General features: G+C 36.6%; 1 protein-coding gene and 1 long non-coding RNA gene across 3 annotated transcripts; both read left to right on the plus strand.

Annotated features, from left to right (window-relative positions):
- Positions 1–117: 117 nt before the first annotated feature.
- Positions 118–16927, plus strand: spata18 (spermatogenesis associated 18). Of its 2 annotated transcripts, XM_063002091.1 has the most exons (13): positions 118–313; positions 3712–3817; positions 4311–4426; positions 4628–4746; positions 4913–5008; positions 7459–7593; positions 10453–10684; positions 11244–11402; positions 15123–15298; positions 15438–15561; positions 16463–16528; positions 16658–16673; positions 16784–16927. In XM_063002091.1, exons 1-13 carry the CDS (start codon positions 227–229, stop codon positions 16795–16797), a joined length of 1446 nt encoding a protein of 481 aa, XP_062858161.1. In that variant the 5' UTR covers positions 118–226; the 3' UTR covers positions 16798–16927. The 2 variants fall into 2 exon arrangements, with proteins under 2 accessions (XP_062858161.1, XP_062858160.1); XM_063002090.1 differs by lacking the exon at positions 16658–16673 and having other exon boundaries at positions 121–313.
- On the plus strand, positions 2666–3243 carry LOC134320605 (uncharacterized). Its single transcript, XR_010013714.1, has 2 exons — positions 2666–2882; positions 3157–3243. It is a non-coding gene; the product is annotated as an uncharacterized LOC134320605 (long non-coding RNA).
- Positions 16928–19218: the final 2291 nt, after the last annotated feature.

Below are 19218 nucleotides of genomic sequence, written 5' to 3' on the forward strand. Positions count from 1 at the left end.
CTAAATAACAAACACTCTTCACAAAGCATGTATGTAGGACAATCCATGTCGTTGCTACAACTAAAGCGCGTCTGTAGCGTCCTGTCCAACGCCTGCCTGTGTGCTGGTGCTTTATGGGGGGTATAAATAGTGAGCGCACACACTCCCGCAGGATTAAGCAGCACACCGCGTTACTCCTGGACATCCTGAAGACTTTATCAGGATTAACAGACAGCCACTGCGAAACATGGCAGACACGTTACGGAGGCTGGTGAATACATCATCCTACAGCGTCCTGCAACAAAAACTGGAAGCCTGGTACAAAGACTACCATGTAAGATCATGCACAATTTACACCTGGTTGAAATCTGTTGCCAGAGATTGCACTTTTACACGCTTAGACTCGTAGTAGGTTTTCAGTTTGCTATTTATGCATAGAGGCTAGATATCAGACACAATGCATATCTTGAAAATATAAGCTATTAAGCTTATTTGTTATTAATAATTTAGGTATTCTAACTCACAATCAAAGTTTGCATATAACTGTTTTGTTTTGACTGCCTTGATTCAACGGCAGCTTGGTTGCTATGGACGCCGTTGGCATGGCAACAACCCCAGTCTGCAAGAGTCTAAAAGTTTGTCGTCTGTTGAGTGAAACTTTACCAAACAATTTAGAGCAAAAAGTAGTTAACATTATAAAGATAAACTCAATTAGAAGTTTATTAGGTACATCTAGTCTGCAGTTTACACTGGCACTTTATTAGGTAAGCACTTACAATATACAATGGCAGACATCCCAAGTTGCAAAAACTCATTTCAGGGAGGTACCCCCGGACCTCGACCCCGACCCCCCAAGCCCCCCACCCCCCAAAAAAAGCTAAAAAACCTCTCGCACACACCAAAGGATATGGGTGATAACAGAACTTTTAAAAGCTGCTAACTGAGCTACTAAGCTAACTGTTCGCATCACAAACACATTAATGTGTACTACATAGTGCACTAGACAGTGTGAAAGATAATAGATTTATGTTCCCTACATAGTGCACTAGATTGTATATTAGAAAAGAATTTATGTTCCTTACTTAGTGCAATAGATAGTGTACTAGATAATAGACTTATGTTTCTTACATAATGCTTTAGGTAGCGTATTAGTTAACGGATTTAGGTTCCCTACATAATGCACTAAATTGTATATCAGATAACGGATTTATGTTCCCTACATTGTGCACTAGAGGGTGTTTTAGATATGAATTTATGTTCCCTACGTAGTTCACTAGATAGTGAATTAGACAATTGGTTTATGTTCCCTACACAGTGCACCAGATTGTATATCAGATCATGGATTTATGTTCCCTACATAGTGCACTAGATAGTGTATTAGATAACGCATTAATGTTCACTACATAGTGCACTAGAAAGTATAACTAGATGATGATTTGTGTTCCTTACATAGTGCACTAGATAGTGTATTACGTAATTAATTATGTTCCCTACATAGTGCACTAAATTGTATATCAGATAACTGATTTATGTTCCCTACATAGTACACTAGACAGTATATTAGACAATTGGTTTATGTTCCCTAAACAGTGCGCTAGATTGTATATCAGATAATGGATGTAATACGCGATCGGGGAAAAAAAGTCTGTGTCGCCTGCATGCCCGTTTGTGTCGCTCTTAGCCGCTCGTTCTAGATTTCGGGAGATTTTATCTGACTTGCGGGCATCAGGGAGCCGCTATGTATATGCGGGAGACTCCTGGAACTTCCGGGAGACTTGGGATGTCTGCAATGGATTTAGAAAGTATTCAGACCCTTCAAGTAAGTTTGTGGAGTGTTTACCCTGAAATGTGGTAAAAATCAAAAAGTGAAATCCATTATTCACAAAAGTATTCAGACCTTTTGCTGTGGTACTCTAAACTGTGGCCAGGTGCATGCTGTTTGCTTAAACTACCTTTGTGCTGGGTCTAGAACTCAGTTGGCTACCTGTTGCAATTTGAATGGACTCTGCATGATTTGGAATAGACAGGCAGGGTTATATAAAGGTTCATAATTTACACTGCATTGTCAGAACAAAAACCAAGCCATACATTCTAAGGAACAGTAACAATCAAATTGTGGCAAGGCACAAATCAGGGCACGGATATAAAACAACATCTAAGGCTTTAAGTCTTCCCAGAACTGGAGTGGCCTCAATAATTTTAGAAATAGAACAAGCTTGGAATAACCTTGAACCTTCCTAAAGTTGGCCATCTGGCTAAATTGAGCAAGGCTAAATGGCCAAGAACAGCCTTGGACGGGGAGTTAAGAAACGACCTGTTAGTCACTGTAGTTGAGCACCAAAAGTCCTTGCAGAGATGAAAAATGACAATTATCTCTGCAGCGCTCCATAAATAAATAAATAGATACTATTATAGAGTGACAAGCTATGGGGTGTTTCTCAGAGGCAGAGACAGAAAGACTGGTAGGAACTGAAGGATAAATAAATGCAGCCAAATTTTTAGGAACATTTTTGTAGAAAACCTACTCCAGAATGCATGCCAAACTCTTTTCACTCTGGCATGTCACAGACATACATTAAAATAACACAAGATGTGTTAGTTGACAGAACAATACAAGTCTAAAATGTATGGTATAAGGTGCAAAACTAAAATAGTAATTGTAAATAACCCCAAAGAATAACAATGTTTTTGTATTTGTTTAGTAAGTGCTAATTATTTTGTATTTTATTGCCTGTGAATTTAACCACCACATACAGTATGTTTGTATGAGGGACTTTTATTGTGAAACTAGGTGAACTCAGGTTAACGGTAAAAAACAGATTAGTTTGGCGGCAGAGCAGCAGCTGAAAGGAGCAAATAAAGCAGCTTTTATATGGTTTTAGCCCCCCTTTAAGAGGCACAAGGTGTGTAAGTTATGTTTTATTGTTAATTAGTATGTTTATATTATCTATAAGTAAAGTTTGATAAATGCGTCTGTCGGAAGGATCCGCACATTAGCGCGAATGCTAAAGCTAACATTGCCCAACGTATGTATGTAATGCAAGAGGGTAGTTTTGTATGTTTGCAAGGGTATGTAACGAATTGTTATGTTAGTTTATGTGCTTATGTACATGTTTATATGGAAAGGTTGTTCTAGAAGAATGTGTCATAATTGTTTGTATGTTTTATTTCTTTCAGCTCTTACGGTGGTTTATTTTGTATTAATGCTCAGAAGGTTTAACGTAAGCTGTCAAGGAGAAGCAATAAATGCAATTTATACCATCAGTCAAGTCTCAAGCCATCATTTAAAGGGGGATGCTACAGTAATTGTTTGTAGTTTAATCAAATACCATTTTACACTTTGGTTACATTTTTGGCAAGATTTGTAATACAGGTTACACAAGAATCATCAGTTTAAGTTTAATGTCAAACACCATCGCATGGAATATTGTATCTCTAATTCACCTGACTTACATGTCTGTGCTTACACGTTACATGGACTGTGGGAAGAAACCGAAGCTTCAGAGGAAACCCACACAGACGTGGGGAGAACATGCAAACTCCACACAGAAATGACCCAATTGGAGTTGCCAGTCAAGTCTTCCTAGGCTATAACAACCTTCACTCTTCTGGGAAGGCTATTCACAATATCATATATTTGCCAAATTGTGCCCTGTTTATTGTGACCTTAATGCAGATAAGGGTGCAATCTCTAAGCATTTTTAGTTCACTGACAAGTAGCATCTTTCTTAGGTGATCTCATGTGACCAGAGCCTAAACCGATGCTGTGAGCTGGTAGAGCTCACATCCAAGATCCAGGGGCAGCTGTTTACTATACTTAACCTCACTGCACAAGAAGGTACAAATCTTGTATGCTATGCATTTCCTCTTGCTACCATCTTTGGTCATCTGTTTGTCCTAGCCATCCTGCTAACATATCCTTTTGTGCTTTGTTCTCGATGGTAATAGACATGCAATGCACATGTTAAGCCAATAGTGCTTCGAAGCTTGTAATCACATTCAAGTCATGTTCACTTAGATTTCGAGCTTCTGAGGTACTTCTCTTAGAAAAACAACAGCTTCTTAGGCCTATCATCTGTATTTACCATTGTTTTCATACCACAACAGATCTCCATCTCCTTTTGTCATTGTTATTCCCTGCGCTACTCTGCTTGTGCATTTCCTTACAGCCATACTTTCCTCATATACTTTATTTCTCTTTAATATGTTATATGCCAAATTTATGCTACATATATCATAGACAAAACCTAAGATTAAAAGCAATGTCAGTCATACCTTTGTTTGTGTGTATGACATTTCTGTTGTCAATGGTTAGTTTTACTTTACTTCAGGTGGTCACTATGCAGGAGTGGACACACTTAAATCTCGCTTGCTGCCATGGCTTGGTACTTGCTTTACCACTGCAAGTTCCACAGTCTCACCAGACACCAGTCTCAGTCTTATTCAGGTAATTATTAATATTTAAAATCCAAATGGGCATTACTATTGTCGCTAGATTTAACCAGGTGAAGTAGCTGGTTTAAAACTTTTTGAACATTGGCAAATTATTTTGAGAGATGTGTTGCTATTTATCAGAGCTGTTATAAACAGTCATTTGCTATTTGTGATTTAATTAATCACATTTAATTAATGTATGTTTATTTGTCAGGACAATGCGGAGAAGGAGCAAAAGATCCGTGCGCTGGCATTGTCTCATGAGAGTGACATGCAGAAGATAGAAGATCAGCTGTGCTCCACACGTATAGAGCTAGACACTGTGAAACAGGAGTGAGTGTCAGTTTTATCTGCAATTAAGTATTCATTTGCCCAAACCATACAGCCAATTGTACAATAAAAACCAAGGGCCAAGAATATTATATGTTAAACTTTAATATGACATATTGTAAGCTTTTAAGTGTTTTTTTTCCTATTTGTGTGTTTGATTTGTTTCCAGCCTAGCTGATACAAAGAATGAACTGGACTCCACCAAAAACAGATCAGCAACCACCCTTCTTGCCACAGAGGATGAGATACTGCATCTGAAGGCTGAGTGAGTTAGTTCTACTGTACAACTTTAAAATGTCCTCATGCACATTACATCATGTTGTAAAATGTCTTTATTGAACATCTACAGAGTACACGCTAGCTTACATACACACATCAGCAGTCAACAAGGGGTCTCACACTACACTATTATAATGCTTTACAAAATGTCATCTAAATAATTAACTTTTAGTCCATATACACAGTTATTATTATGTTCACTTATGGCCACTTCCTACTTTCGACGGCTGCAGCATGTAGCTCTTGAAGGAAGTCACATTTGGTGAGCTGGCTTGGTGGGTATAAAAGGTGTGCAAGGCATTCAGAACTGATTTGGGTATGAATCCGTCCTTGCAGATCATGTACACTCATACATGCCGATTGTCCTCCCAGGGGCAGATGGGATTCTCGAGCAAGACAATGCGACATGGCACACGGCTTGAAATGTCAGACACTGGTTGGCAGAGCATGACCAAGACTTCCAAGTATTACCCTGGTCCCCTAATTTCCCAGACTTGAACCCAATTGAGCATCTGTGGGACCATCTCGATTGTCGTGTTCACTCTATGGATCCTCCCCCACACATCCTCCAGCAGCTGTGGGATGCACTGCTGTCAGCATGGCTCCAGATACCTGTGACAACCTCCCAGAACCTTATTTAGTCACTCCCAGTCCGTCTAGCTGCTGTCCGTGCTGCACACGGTGGTTACTCTGGATATTAGCTGGTGGTCATAATAATGTGACTCGACTGTGTATATGGCTACTGAAATAATGCAGAATCTAGTGAGATAGGATTAATAAAAAATTATACATGCTCAAAGCATCCACTATCTAAGCCAATTCTTCTCAAGCAGGTAGCCTCAGTGAGCCTAGAGGGGGATCCCGTTGCATTTAATTGAGAGTAAAAAAGAGTAAAAAATAATCACATGTGATGGAATAGGAAAATAAATAGGCTATTGGCATATGGGAGGGCAGCACTATATCTTCTGTCCTCTGTATTGTAGTTACCTCAAATATTGCACATGGATCTAGTTTGGACTATAAAATTATAGTTATTCAGATAGAATTTTACAATAATTTTAATTAAACTTTTTGTATTGCATGTTCAGTTTTAAGTAAAATATTGTATTAATATTTATATTAATAAGGTGTATTTGGAGATTTTTGTATGCTTGACAAAGTACAAGTCAAATATGACACGCTTGTAAGGGACATGTACAGTATGTCATGGCAATCTTGGATTTTTGGATTTTTTTAGATTTCTGAATTGTTTTTTGACTTAATAATTTAACACACTTCAGGGTTTAAACAAGTTTATTGTGGAATTTCAGAAAATATGACAAAGTCTGCCAGGGCAAAATATGCATAAAGCAACTTAGACTATTAATTTGGTGGTATAGAAAGTTTTAGAATGTAATTTAACATAACATGGTCTAATTCAATGGTACGAATTAGGATTGACGTGACATGATGTCTACTCTGTGCACTTGGGATTAGTTTGATTGACTGGTTTAATAAATTAAAGTGAGCCACAAGCATAATAATAGCAGATTAAGTCAGAAATGTTATTTAAAACCATTTCCAAGCAACTTCTGAACTAAACAAACCATTGTACAAACAATTGTCTGTAAGTACAAACTATGTACAGTAGATAATGGTCTCTTTGCCAAGGCTGAAAGCAAAACCTAAACTGTCACCTAATGCTAAAAGGAAATTTGTCCAAATGGTCTGATGCTATCCAGGAGCCATCAAAAACAGGTCTGTCATGATTTAGAACCTGCTAGAACACAGTTGTTAATGTACACAGTCTAGCAAGCTGTACATCCAAGCTTTGTGTTAAGATAAAATTATTTGACCACAGTGACCAGAGGTGTATTCATAGAACAAATGTGAGGCATTTAAACCCAACGACACCTGCTGTCAAGCATAGTGGTGCTGATGTTTTGCTCTTGGGCTGTTATTCTGCTAGTTAAACTGATGTATTGCTTAATATCAACAGAACAATACTTAAATTGTGGATGTAATAGGGTGTTTTAGCAGGGCAATCCCTTAAAACCCAAATCAGGCAAAAATGGAATGACCCAAGGTTGTCTTTAATCTATTAAAGGACTGTCTGAAAAGTCAAGTATGTATAAAAAAAATCCCATCCAATTCGAAGTGTGCCAGAAACTTGTTGATGGCTCTTATAAGCAACTCGTATTCATAAACAAAGCTAAGAGACATGTAATCTCACATTTAATGTCATGTATGTATAATTTTGATGCAGCAGATTTTGTTGGCTTAGTAAAAAGGTTTATATTTAGTCAGTAATTCAGGGCAAAGTACATCCAGGTGGACATAATGAGGAAACAAATGAGTAATTCTTCAATATTTACACTATGTAGATGCTTCATTTATTAATGTATTCACATTTATAAAAAGAAAAAAAGAATTATTATGTCTTGTGTTCTGGTGCAGGTTGTGGACAGCATATGATCAGGTTGAGCTCTATAAGAGGAAGCTGGATGGGCTGGAGGACTACGAGAGGCAGGTCAGATTACTGAAAGACGAGGTCACTTTTCTTACTGCTGAGAAAACCATGCTACAGGAAAGGTGAGCTGAATACAAACATTAACACTTGATCACTTTTGATTACCAACCAACATGTCTGCAAGCTAATAAATAAGGTCTATGGATAATTGCACCTTTTAAAACTGTTTTGCAGGTTTAAATTTGGATTAATTTGTATTTTAAAGTATTTCTATCATAGATTGCAAACTTTGGGGTGGTGTTGGTGGAAACAGCTTTATGACAATACACGGTATCAAACTTTAACAGACATCCCAAGTTGTCTTTCAGGGAGGTACCCTCGACCCCGACCCCCAAAGCACCCCCCCCCCAAAAAAAAGCTAAAAAACCTCTGGCACACACCAAAGGATATGGGTGATAACAGAACTTTTAGGAGCTGCTAACTGAGCTACTAAGCTAACTGTTCGCGTCACAAACACATTAATGTGTACTACATAGTGCACTAGATAGTGTGAAAGATAATAGATTTATGTTACCTACATAGTGCACTAGATTGTATATTAGAAAAGAATGTATGTTCCTTACTTAGTGCACTAGATAGTGTACTAGATAATAGACCTATGTTTCTTACATAATGCTTTAGGTAGCGAATTAGTTAACGGATTTAGGTTCCCTACATAGTGCACTAGATAGTGAATTAGACAATTGGTTTATGTTCCCTATACAGTGCACTAGATTGTATATCAGATCACGGATTTATGTTCCCTACATAGTGCACTAGATAGTGTATTAGATAACGCATTCATGTTCACTACATAGTGCACTAGAAAGTATAACTAGATGATGATTTGTGTTCCTTACATAGTGCACTAGATAGTGTATTACATAATGAATTATGTTCCCTACATAGTGCACTAGATTGTATATTCGATCATTTAAGCGTCTTTGAGTATCTTGAAAAGCGCTATATAAATAAAATGTATTATTATTATTATTATAGATTTATGTTCCCTACTTAGTGCACTAGACAGTATATTAGACACTTGATTTATGTTCCCTACACAGTGTGCTAGATTGTATATCAGATAACGGATTTAATACGTGCAATAATATCTAACTTTATTTAGTACAGTTTTTTTACAGTTATAGTCTGCATAATACTTTAGTTATACAGAAACGTATTTAACTTTTACTCAGCGGTATAACAACAAATAACAATGCACAGGTTTAAGGATAGTAACAGTTTAGTCCTGCATGCACCCTGACCAGCTGCTAAAACAACAATAAAATAGTTTAAGAAAAAAACACATCAAGACTTTCATAAAATAAATCCTTTTATTGTCGATTATTTTTATGCATACTTTGTTTTTTATGGAGCTCAAACGCTGCCATAAGTATTTGAATCTGAATTTTATACATTTGAAATATTTAATGGCGTAATTTATAAATTTGAAATATTTCAATCTGAATTTTATACATTTGAAATATTTAATGGCGTAATTTATAAATTTGAAATATTTCAATCTGAATTTTATACATTTGAAATATTTAATGGTGTAATTTATAAATTTGAATTTTAACAATGCTTTTTTTGTGATTTGAACTTGTGAGGTGGTGAAATTTGCTGTTGAAAAATTTTCATTTCAAAATTACAACTTGCAATTTTCAAATTTTAAAAATTCAGATAAAAAGAATTCAGATCTCTCAGATTCAAATCTCAGAAATACGAATTCAAGCTTGAGGTGAAACATCCGGGTTTCCCAGGAAAAGTAAACTTTCCAGAGCGATCGAACGCAGCATTTAACCAATCACAGCGCTGCCTCACCTGCGTTCATGTCTGTAGAGGAGAAATGAATCCCAATGAGGAAAGTGCATCCAAAGTTCTTCAGATCCACACAGTCAGCTAATTATTTATAGTTCTGGTAAATACTCAACGTGCTTTACGGCAAGTTTTATATTTTGCATTATGTAACGCTGGTGGCGTGATAACGCGCGGGGTAAGGTTAGTTAGCGTTAGCTAGCTTGTTGGTAGTGGTTAGTTAAGAGTTTTGCTTGGCATGAGCTGGTCTGAGTTTAGGAAGGCATGGATATTCCGTTGCTTGCACATATTAAAACGGGGAGTTCAGAAATGTTGTGAAACTTCTTTCCTGGTGTGCCGTATAGCACTTCAGAGTTCAGTCTTTACCTCATTTACCTAACACACCTGGTTCGACTTATCTGGTCAGTTGAGGTTGACACTTTGGATGCACTTACCTCATTGGGATTCATTTCTCCTCCACAGACATGAACGCAGGTGAGGCAGCGCTGTGATTGGTTAAATGCTGCGTTCGATCGCTCTGGAAAGTTTAGTTTTCCTGGGATACCCGGATGTTTCACTTCAAGCTTGAATTCGTATTTCTGAGATTTGAATCTGAGAGATCTGAATTCTTTTTATCTGAATTTTTAAAATCTGAAAATTGCAAGTTGTAATTTTGAAATGAAAATTTTTCAACAGCAAATTTCACCACCTCACAAGTTCAAATCACAAAAAAAGCATTGTTAAAATTCAAATTTATAAATTACGCCATTAAATATTTCAAATGTATAAAATTCAGATTGAAATATTTCAAATTTATAAAATTCAGATTGAAATATTTCAAATTTATAAAATTCTGATTCAAATACTTATGGCAGCGTTTGAGCTCCATAGTTTTTCCCCTGTTTACTGTGCTCTGTTTAGTGTCAATTTATTTCTTAGTAAATCAGCTACAACATACCCACTCCCCCCACAAGTATACACAGTTGCATGTGCAAATTATTACAGTTTATTTTGAATAATTTTACAACAAAACCAGAGTGTAGAGCTATTGTGGCTTCTTTCAGTCTTGCACAGTAAATGTCTTGAATTACTGAATTGTAATCACTTGAATTAGAATTGTAATGATTTTTTAAATTCCATACCAGACTGTTGAGAAGTCGTTCACCCAGTCCTCTTCTTCGGAGAAGTCGTACCAGCAGCCCATTGCGGAGTGAATCCCCTACCCGTGCTCAGCTCACTAACTCGTCCCGGCATGCCCGGTTTGTGTCACGCTTCTCTGACCTGTACGCCATCGAACGACTGGAGGCGCAGAGCCTCCTACGGCGCTACATAGACGACATTGAGACAGTGCAGAGGATCATCTTCATTGCCACCGTGGTACGAAGCACCTACAAATACTAAAGCTGGCTAGCTAGAAAGTTTCGTTTTTACACTAATGCTTTTAGCATTAGTAATAATTATAAGTTAAGTTAAAAATAAGTTTTTAAATCTACAATTAGACACTACATTCATGTGAACTGTTTGAAGGGCATGTGAAAAAAACCCTGGGTTTACTAGACGCTACTTAAGCTTTAAATTGAGATTTTCCTAAGTATAGGGGTACCAATGGGTTCTGGGGAACTGTAATGACTAAATTTGTCATTTTCTCCATGTGTCCACATGGCTGGTCTGAACCTGCTGATTAGCTAGTTGTGAATAAGTGAGTACATTTGAGAGTGTGTATGCTGTCCTGCATCTAATTGGTGCCCTGCCCAGGGTGTGCTTCTGTTTTGTCAAATCTAACCAGGATTTAATGATCACACCGAAAATAAACTATTAAATAGAATATACAATTGTGACCAAAATTTAAATGACATTAATATTAAAATCACTGTGATATGTAAATGTTTTCTTGCACATATTAAAATAAACCTTCATTTACCTTTATATCAAATAGGAATCATTCCAGGCTGCCAAGTTGGCCTATCGACAATTTAAGATGCGTGTGAGGAAAACTCTTTCTCCTACACATATGGGTCCAGACGGTCTGGAGGATGCAGTGGTGGACTACATTGTGCGAAACCTTGACCTCTACGATGTGCAGATAAGTGTTAATGTATGTTTTTTATAGATTTTAACTGTAGTGATAAATAAGATTCATCCATTCATTGTTTGTTTTACCACCACTTAATCCTGGGTGGGGTTGCTGTGGGTCTGCCCAGTCCATCACAGGGCAGACACACACACACACACACACACACACACACACTTAGTGCAGTTTCTAGTAGTTCTAATTAGACTGACTACATATCTTTGGACTTATGAGAGTAAACCGGATCACCTGGAGGAAATCCAAGTGGACAGAGGGTTGTATACACGCACCACACAGAAAGGACCCTGGCCATCTGGCTGGGGAATCAAACCCAAACCCTTCTTGCTGTGAGGTAACAGTGCTACCCACTGTGCCACTATGGCCCCCTGAATATTAAAAATCTAAAAACAGTTACTATTTGGTGTAAGTAGCAATATATATACAACCCCAATTCCAATGAAGTTGGGACGTTGTGTAAAACATGAATAAAAACAGAATACGATGATTTGCAAATCCTTTTCAACCCATATTCAATTGAATAAACTACAAAGACAAGATATTTAATGTTCAAACGGATAAACTTTATTGTTTTTTGCAAATATTCACTCATTTTGAATTTGGGACAGGGGCATGTTTACCACTGTGTTACATCACCTTTCCTTTTTACAACACTCAATAAGCGTTTGGGAACTGAGGACACTAATTGTTGCTTTGTAGGTGGAATTCATTCCCATTCTTGCTTGATGTACAACTTCAGTTGCTCAACAGTCCGGGGTCTCCATTGTCATATTTTGCGCTTCATAATGCGCCACACATTTTCAATAGGAGACAGGTCTGGACTGCAGGCAGGCCAGTCTAGTACCCGCACTCTTTTACTACGAAGCCACGCTGTTGTACCACGTGCAGAATGTGGCTTGGCATTGTCTTGCTGAAAAAAGCAGGGACGTCCCTGAAACACACCCCCATACCATCAGAGATGCTGGCTTTTGAACTTAGTGCTGATACCAATTCGGACAGTCCTTTTCCTCTTTGGCCCCGGAGGACACAACGTCCATGATTTTCAAAAACAATTTGACTCGTCAGACCACAGGACACTTTTCCACTTTGCATCAGTCCATCTCAGATGAGCTCGGGCCCAGAGAAGCCAGCGGGTTTCTGGGTGTTGTTGATATATGGCTTTCGCTTTGCGTGGTAGAGTTTTAACTTGCACTTGTAGATGGAGCGATGAACTGTGTTTACTGACAATGGTTTTCTGAAGTGTTCCTGAGCCCATGTGGTAATATCCGTTACAGGATGATGTCGGTTTATAATGCAGTGCCGCCTGAGGGATCAAAGATCACGGACGTTCAATGTTGGTTTTCGGCCTTGCCGCTTACTTGCACAGATTTCTCCAGATTCTCTGAATCTTTTGATGATATTATGGACTGTAGATGATGAAATCCCTAAATTCCTTACAATTGCACGAGAAACGTTGTTCACAAAGTGGTGAACCTCGCTTGTGAACGACTGAGCCTTTCGGTGATGCTCCCTTTATACCCAATCATGACATTTACCTGTTTCCAATTAACCTGTTCACCTGTGGAATGTTCCAAACAGGTGTTTTTTGAGCATTCCGCAGTCTTTTGTTGCCCCTGTCCCAACTTCTTTAGAACGTGTTGCAGGCATCAAATACAAAATGAGTGAATATTTGCAATATTTGCAAAAAACATTAAATATCTTGTCTTTGTAGTGTATTCAATTTAATGTGGGTTGAAAAGGATTTGCAAATCATCGTATTCTGTTTTTATTCATGTTTTACACAGCGTCCCAACTTCATTGGAATTGGGGTTGTAGAAATGTGGCAATATAAAGGCCTTAATTTAGAAATGACACATCAGAATTGCTTGATATTAACTGAGTGACATCTACAGATGGTATACTATCATTATGAAGTGGAATTATTGTGTGGAAATTAGAAAATTCTTTTAATAACAGTCTAGAGTGAAAATAATAGAAATGTGGCAATATAAAGTCCTTTATTTAAAAATGATACATCAGAAATGCTTGATATAAACTGAGTGTGAACTACAGATGGTGTACTATCATTACAAAGTTAAATTGTTGTGTGGAAACAAGTAGATTTCTTTTAATAACAATAACATTTAAAGAGCTAAGACTTTAAATTTTAGTTAACTTTAAATTTAAAGTAAAATCATAATGTCAGGTTATTAGCAACTCTTTTTCAAAGCTTAAAATTGTATCCCAAATACAGTTTGCAGGAAGAAATTGGTTTATTTAATTCTTAAATTTTTAACTTATATATTTATATATTTTTTAACTGATATATTTACACTTTTTTTAACTGATACATTTATATATTTTTAACTGATATATTTATATATTTTAACTAATATATTTATATAATTTTAACTGATATATTTATATATGTTTAACTGATATATTTATATATTTTTAACTGTTACATTTATATATTTTTTAGATGATATATTCATATCTTTAACTGATATATTTATAAATTTTTAACTGATATATTCATATTTTAAGTGATATTTTATATATATTTTAAGTGATATATTAATATTTTTTAAGTGATATATTTATATATATTTGTAACCGATATATTTTTTTGTTTTTAACTGATATATTTATAAATTTTAACTGATATATTTTTAACTGATATATTTATATATTTTTAACTGATATATTTTTAACTGATATATTTATATATTTTTAACTGATATATTTATATATTTTAACTGATACATTTATATATATTTTAACTGATATATTTATAACTGATGTAGTCATGTTCAGGTCGTCAGTGACTTTTTTTATCAGTTTTACCAGGCGCTATTACCGTAATGTTTAGTATACGCACATCCTTAGAAACAACATGGGGTCTGATTTGACTGAGCATTTCGAAGTGGAGGTTGGCTTGACCGCAGTTGTATAAAGCAGCACGTCCAAAGTCTGGGGTGTTGTGTCCACACCGGATCTTCTGTTTTAAACTGCATTACTTGTGACCCGCCAGCGCAGTCAAACAGAAAAAAGTAATAAATTATCTTCACTGTCCGATGAAAAACTGCTTGTAGCGGTTTTCACTATTTTTACATGTTGATGAAAAGATGAATGAAATCACGCAATCTCTGTAATGAGTATTTCCATTGGCTTATATATATTAGATTAAAATATTTTGAAAGGATGATTTCTGGGTTAGCCAGAAAGCTTAAGCACTCGCCAAGTCATTTTTATTATATTACAAATTCTTTTTAAAAAAAAGGTAAAAATACCAGAGGCAGGAATTGTAACTTCTGAGTGACTTTTAATTCATTCTGTTCAGCCATCAGCATATGCAATTTGTTGAGGGGGCCCAATTTAAAAATTTTTTTTTTTTACTGGGGTTCATAAGCTCTTAGTTACACCACTGGTGTTGCATCTAGAAATGGTTCTTGCAATAAAAATTTGCATAACTGTTCAAATTTGCGTAATTATTAGTTTGCGATTAATCTCAATAAAAAATTTTAATCGCATGACAGCCCTAATATACGTATATATATATATATATATTCTGGTTGCAAGAATACCATCTACCATCTAAAGTTTTGATCGGTGGTTCTTAATCCTCTCCACACCATATAATGGCTGCCCATGCACTCCTGACCCCAGCTTCCAATGAAAGTTTCACTATTACAGTATATTACAAAATGCCACTGTGATACTACAGCCGTTTTCTCCTTGTAACAGGATGTGATCAACTCTATGAATGTAAACCCACATATCTCCTTGCCTCCTGAAGTGGACTTCATGGTAATCAGTAGTTTTATCAGAGAGGTGTGTAGAATTGCTTTTGCCATGCAGACGCTGGATCCGCCCCTAGACCTGGCCTTCAGCTCGGATGGAGAGCTCTACAGTGACATCAAGTGAGGAGATATGCATCCTATACAGTTTTTGCACACTGCACAGTAAATAAACAATATAGAATTACTTTGCATTGTTTAACAATGAAGTCATAAATGAAGGGAGCATTTTTAAATTATGTTCTTTCTCTTGCTCTTTCAGGTACAGGCGCAGTTATGATTCAGAGTTCACTGCTCCACTGGTGGCATATCATGTGTGGCCTGCACTGATGGAGGGAGACTCAGTCCTAGTGAAAGGAGAAGCTGTGACCAGGAGAGGAGCTTTGGTACACACACACGCACACAGAAAAGCATAATTTTAATGCATGATTTGTAACTGTGAATGTAAAATGTTGTTTATTTGTTGTGTGTGGTTAAAGAGCTACAAAGAAAGGTTGATGATGATAACTAAAATAATTAGTAGTCAAATTAATGGAAACTAGAAACAAAAAGGAAACCGAATAAAATCCACAGCCCAAAGTGGAGAGACGAAAGAAAAGATTGGTGACTTTATAATTCGGAATAGAGGACATCACACCTCATATGTATACCCCAAAGCGAAATGAAGGACGTTCGGGGGACAAGTACATGAGCCCCCAGTGAATGTCAGAAAACTCAGGTGGCCATGTGCTCACCCCACAGGGGCATCAGCTATAACACCCTAGCAAAACCAGTGAACATACTGGAAAGTAGAGTAAATAATATAAAACAGAAAACGTTACAACTGAATTACCATTGCGTTGGAAAAAGAATAAAGAGAGAGGATCTTAGTAAAACTGGGAGTGTCCATCAAAGGAGCAGAACAGCCACTTAAATAATCGACACAGCCCGCATCCATCTGTGGATCCATCTAAGTTCCCAGGAAAAAAGACCTAATAATGTCAGTGTAAGGCTCTTACACTGACATTATTAGGTCTTTTTTTCCTGGGAACTTAGATGGATCCACAGATGGATCTGTGGAAACAGGATCTGCAGAGCAGGCAGTTGTTGTACACATGAACACCATACAAAACAATACAATGAGCCCATAGCAAGGAGTACTTAAATATATATTCCAGCTGTAGCAAATTAACACTGATGAGGCACAGAGACTGCCTATTTAAACATACTGCATCTGCGCCGCCAGTAACTGAGCCATGCATGTCAATATGTGTTTTAAAAGTAATTTCTTTGCCTTGTGTTTCTTAGTGGAGTAGCAGAAGCCGGAGCACTAGTCCAGCCCGCTCTTGCTCAACAAGCCCCAGCCGCAAACTTGTAAGTTTTTGCAATGACTGATCATTCTGTCAGTCACAGTAAATAGTGCTTTGATCTTGTTTTATTTGGTACAGGCAGCTATACTTTTAAAGTATTTTGTAAATGTATTTATGGAATCTTTTGCACAAGCTTTCTTGGCCTGAGGGTGAGTATAGAACGTCTATCCTGTTTTTTGCTAAATAGCTAGTAAATAGCTATTCTGTGTTTATTTATTCTTTTTAGTTTCTTTTTCAGAGCCTTTTTTGTCTTTTTTAGATGTTCAGTCGTAGCCGGAGCCCATCCCCTGGACGTCTCTCAGCCAGCCGACTATAAACTTAAACTCTGAAACTTTCATTATATATCTCTTTTATTAATTTCATAACTTGTAGTTGAATATATATATATACTTTCACAGATTAACTTACATTTTCTATCAGCATCCTCATTTTATACCAGTTCATCAACATTTAACACCTCTCTGTGTTGTAAGTGGCAGGTTGAGAATTCCTGCTTTAAATATATTTTAAATTGCGTTGCTTAGTGAAGACCTAAGTAGCAACAATCAACAGTGCTTCAGAAAGGTGCTATAGCGTTTATAAACTTATCTGTATATCTGTGCTATTGTGTGAGTTGTACAAACCCCATTTTGGAAAACTTAGGACAATTTGTAAAATGCAAAAAAAAAAAAAAATTCTCAATGCAAGATTGAGACTGTACATCATACTGTGGAAAGATAAATGGAATCTGGTGTGTGATCTTTGAACCCTCAGACAGCATTGTACTACCACTACTGTATTACTACTGTAATAAATATAGCCACATGAGAACAAGAGTACTTTTGAAAACCACTGTCATTTACCACAGTACCGCAGCTGCATCAAGAAATGCAACCTGAAACTCTTATGCAACGAGAAGACAATACATGAATTTATAAACAATGCAAGAAACAAAGTTCTTTGGACCTGAGCTCATCTCATATGGATCAAAAGACAGTGGAAGTGGAGTTTTGGTTTGAAACTTGGCGTTACCACAGGTCGGCTGGGCAGCATCTGGCAGGCATAACTGGCAGTGCCTGCAGCAGATACTAATTGTCACCATATCTGCTAGGGGGACGACTGGACTATATGTGCGTGGGATCTTCATACGCTGTGTAAGGACCCTGATTGGCAAAAGAGACGCCTGTGCAGAATGCAGGTGCAAGAAGAGGAGGACTGTGCCTGTGTCAGAAGAGGTGTAAGCAGCAACGTGCTCTCCTCGGATGCAATCGGGTATCCCTAAGCAGTGGAAGACAAATTGACTGCGCTAAATGGGGAGGAAAATGGGGAGAAAATGCTGTAGTCCACTCATGTTGACAAAAAAAATAGACATCCATTTTTTATTTGTTAAAGATAAAAAGGACCATCCAGATTGTTACAAGCAAAAGGTGCAAAAGCCAATATACAGTATGTTATGGTATGGGGGTGGATCATTGCCCATGGCATGAGTGACTTGCATTTCTGTAAAGGAATTATTGATGCCAGGCCTAATTCTGCATGTGCTACAACAGTGTATCTTTATAGTCACAGAGTGTGTGTGCTTGTCTGGCATGCCAGCAGTCCAGATCTGTCTCTTATTAAAAATGTATGGTGCATCATGAAGATGAGAATCAGACAATTCACAATATACAAATGAGGGGGTCAGTTCAATAACGGTTTAAGAGAATTAACAAGTCACAGATTTCTGTTTTTATTGCATTTTACAAAATGTCCCAACTTTTCCATTAATGGGGTTTAAAATAGGGAAAATTCAAGGGTTTATAAATTGAATTAAACATTTTTAGAATGAGGAATCTAGTTCACCACTCATCATACCTGCACAGAGGCACTTTTTCTAAAACAAAATAACCTTTTAAAAATCCAGTTTTCTCAGGGTTGGCGCAACAGTGGGTGCAAGAGGCATAACTGCACCTGGGCTTATGCTGTAATAGCTTTTCATAGTACACTTTATTTCTTAAATGGTGCTGAAATCTAAACATTATACTCATGAAATATATTTAATTAACATTAATAACGAATTATATACAATTTATATTGCTTCAAAACCCAAACGTTACATAAATTTTAATAAATGACAATGTTAGTATTGATTGGCTTATACCTGTATCATTAAAATAACATACAGTAAATATTACTCTCTGAGGAACCAAAGTTGTTTTTAATTAGCTGTAATAAAAGAATGATGAAAAGTTGCAGTGAGAAACAAATTAAAATGGCAAAAATGACAATAACCTGGTTACTTTTTAAATTGAATTCAACATTGATGTTTAACAGCACCAAGGTCCACATAGTGGGTTGTAGTTGCATTTTTTATTATTATAATTGTCTATTTTTACCAGTTTTCATCCAGTCAAAAGGCCTAATCAGTCAAACAGTTATGTATTTATAAGATATTTGAACAAAAATATTTTGTTTACACATACATGTATCCTTAAAAAGCATTTGATAGAAATGTATGCTTTTGAATAGAATTTTATTGTTTTAATGCCTCAATACATTTTGTGATCATTTTTCACACTTTATTCATAAGCGTGCTATTGAGTGCATTGTTTTTCAATTGTAAAATGTTCTGCATTTTGGCCAATTTTGATACCGATCATTATATTAGTCTAAATTATTTGCCACACTGGTGCTAAAGGTTCAGTTTACAACATCTTTAAGGCAACTGCACAACTG

Source organism: Trichomycterus rosablanca, chromosome 9 (assembly GCF_030014385.1).
Source record: "Trichomycterus rosablanca isolate fTriRos1 chromosome 9, fTriRos1.hap1, whole genome shotgun sequence".
NCBI lineage: Eukaryota > Metazoa > Chordata > Actinopteri > Siluriformes > Trichomycteridae > Trichomycterus > Trichomycterus rosablanca.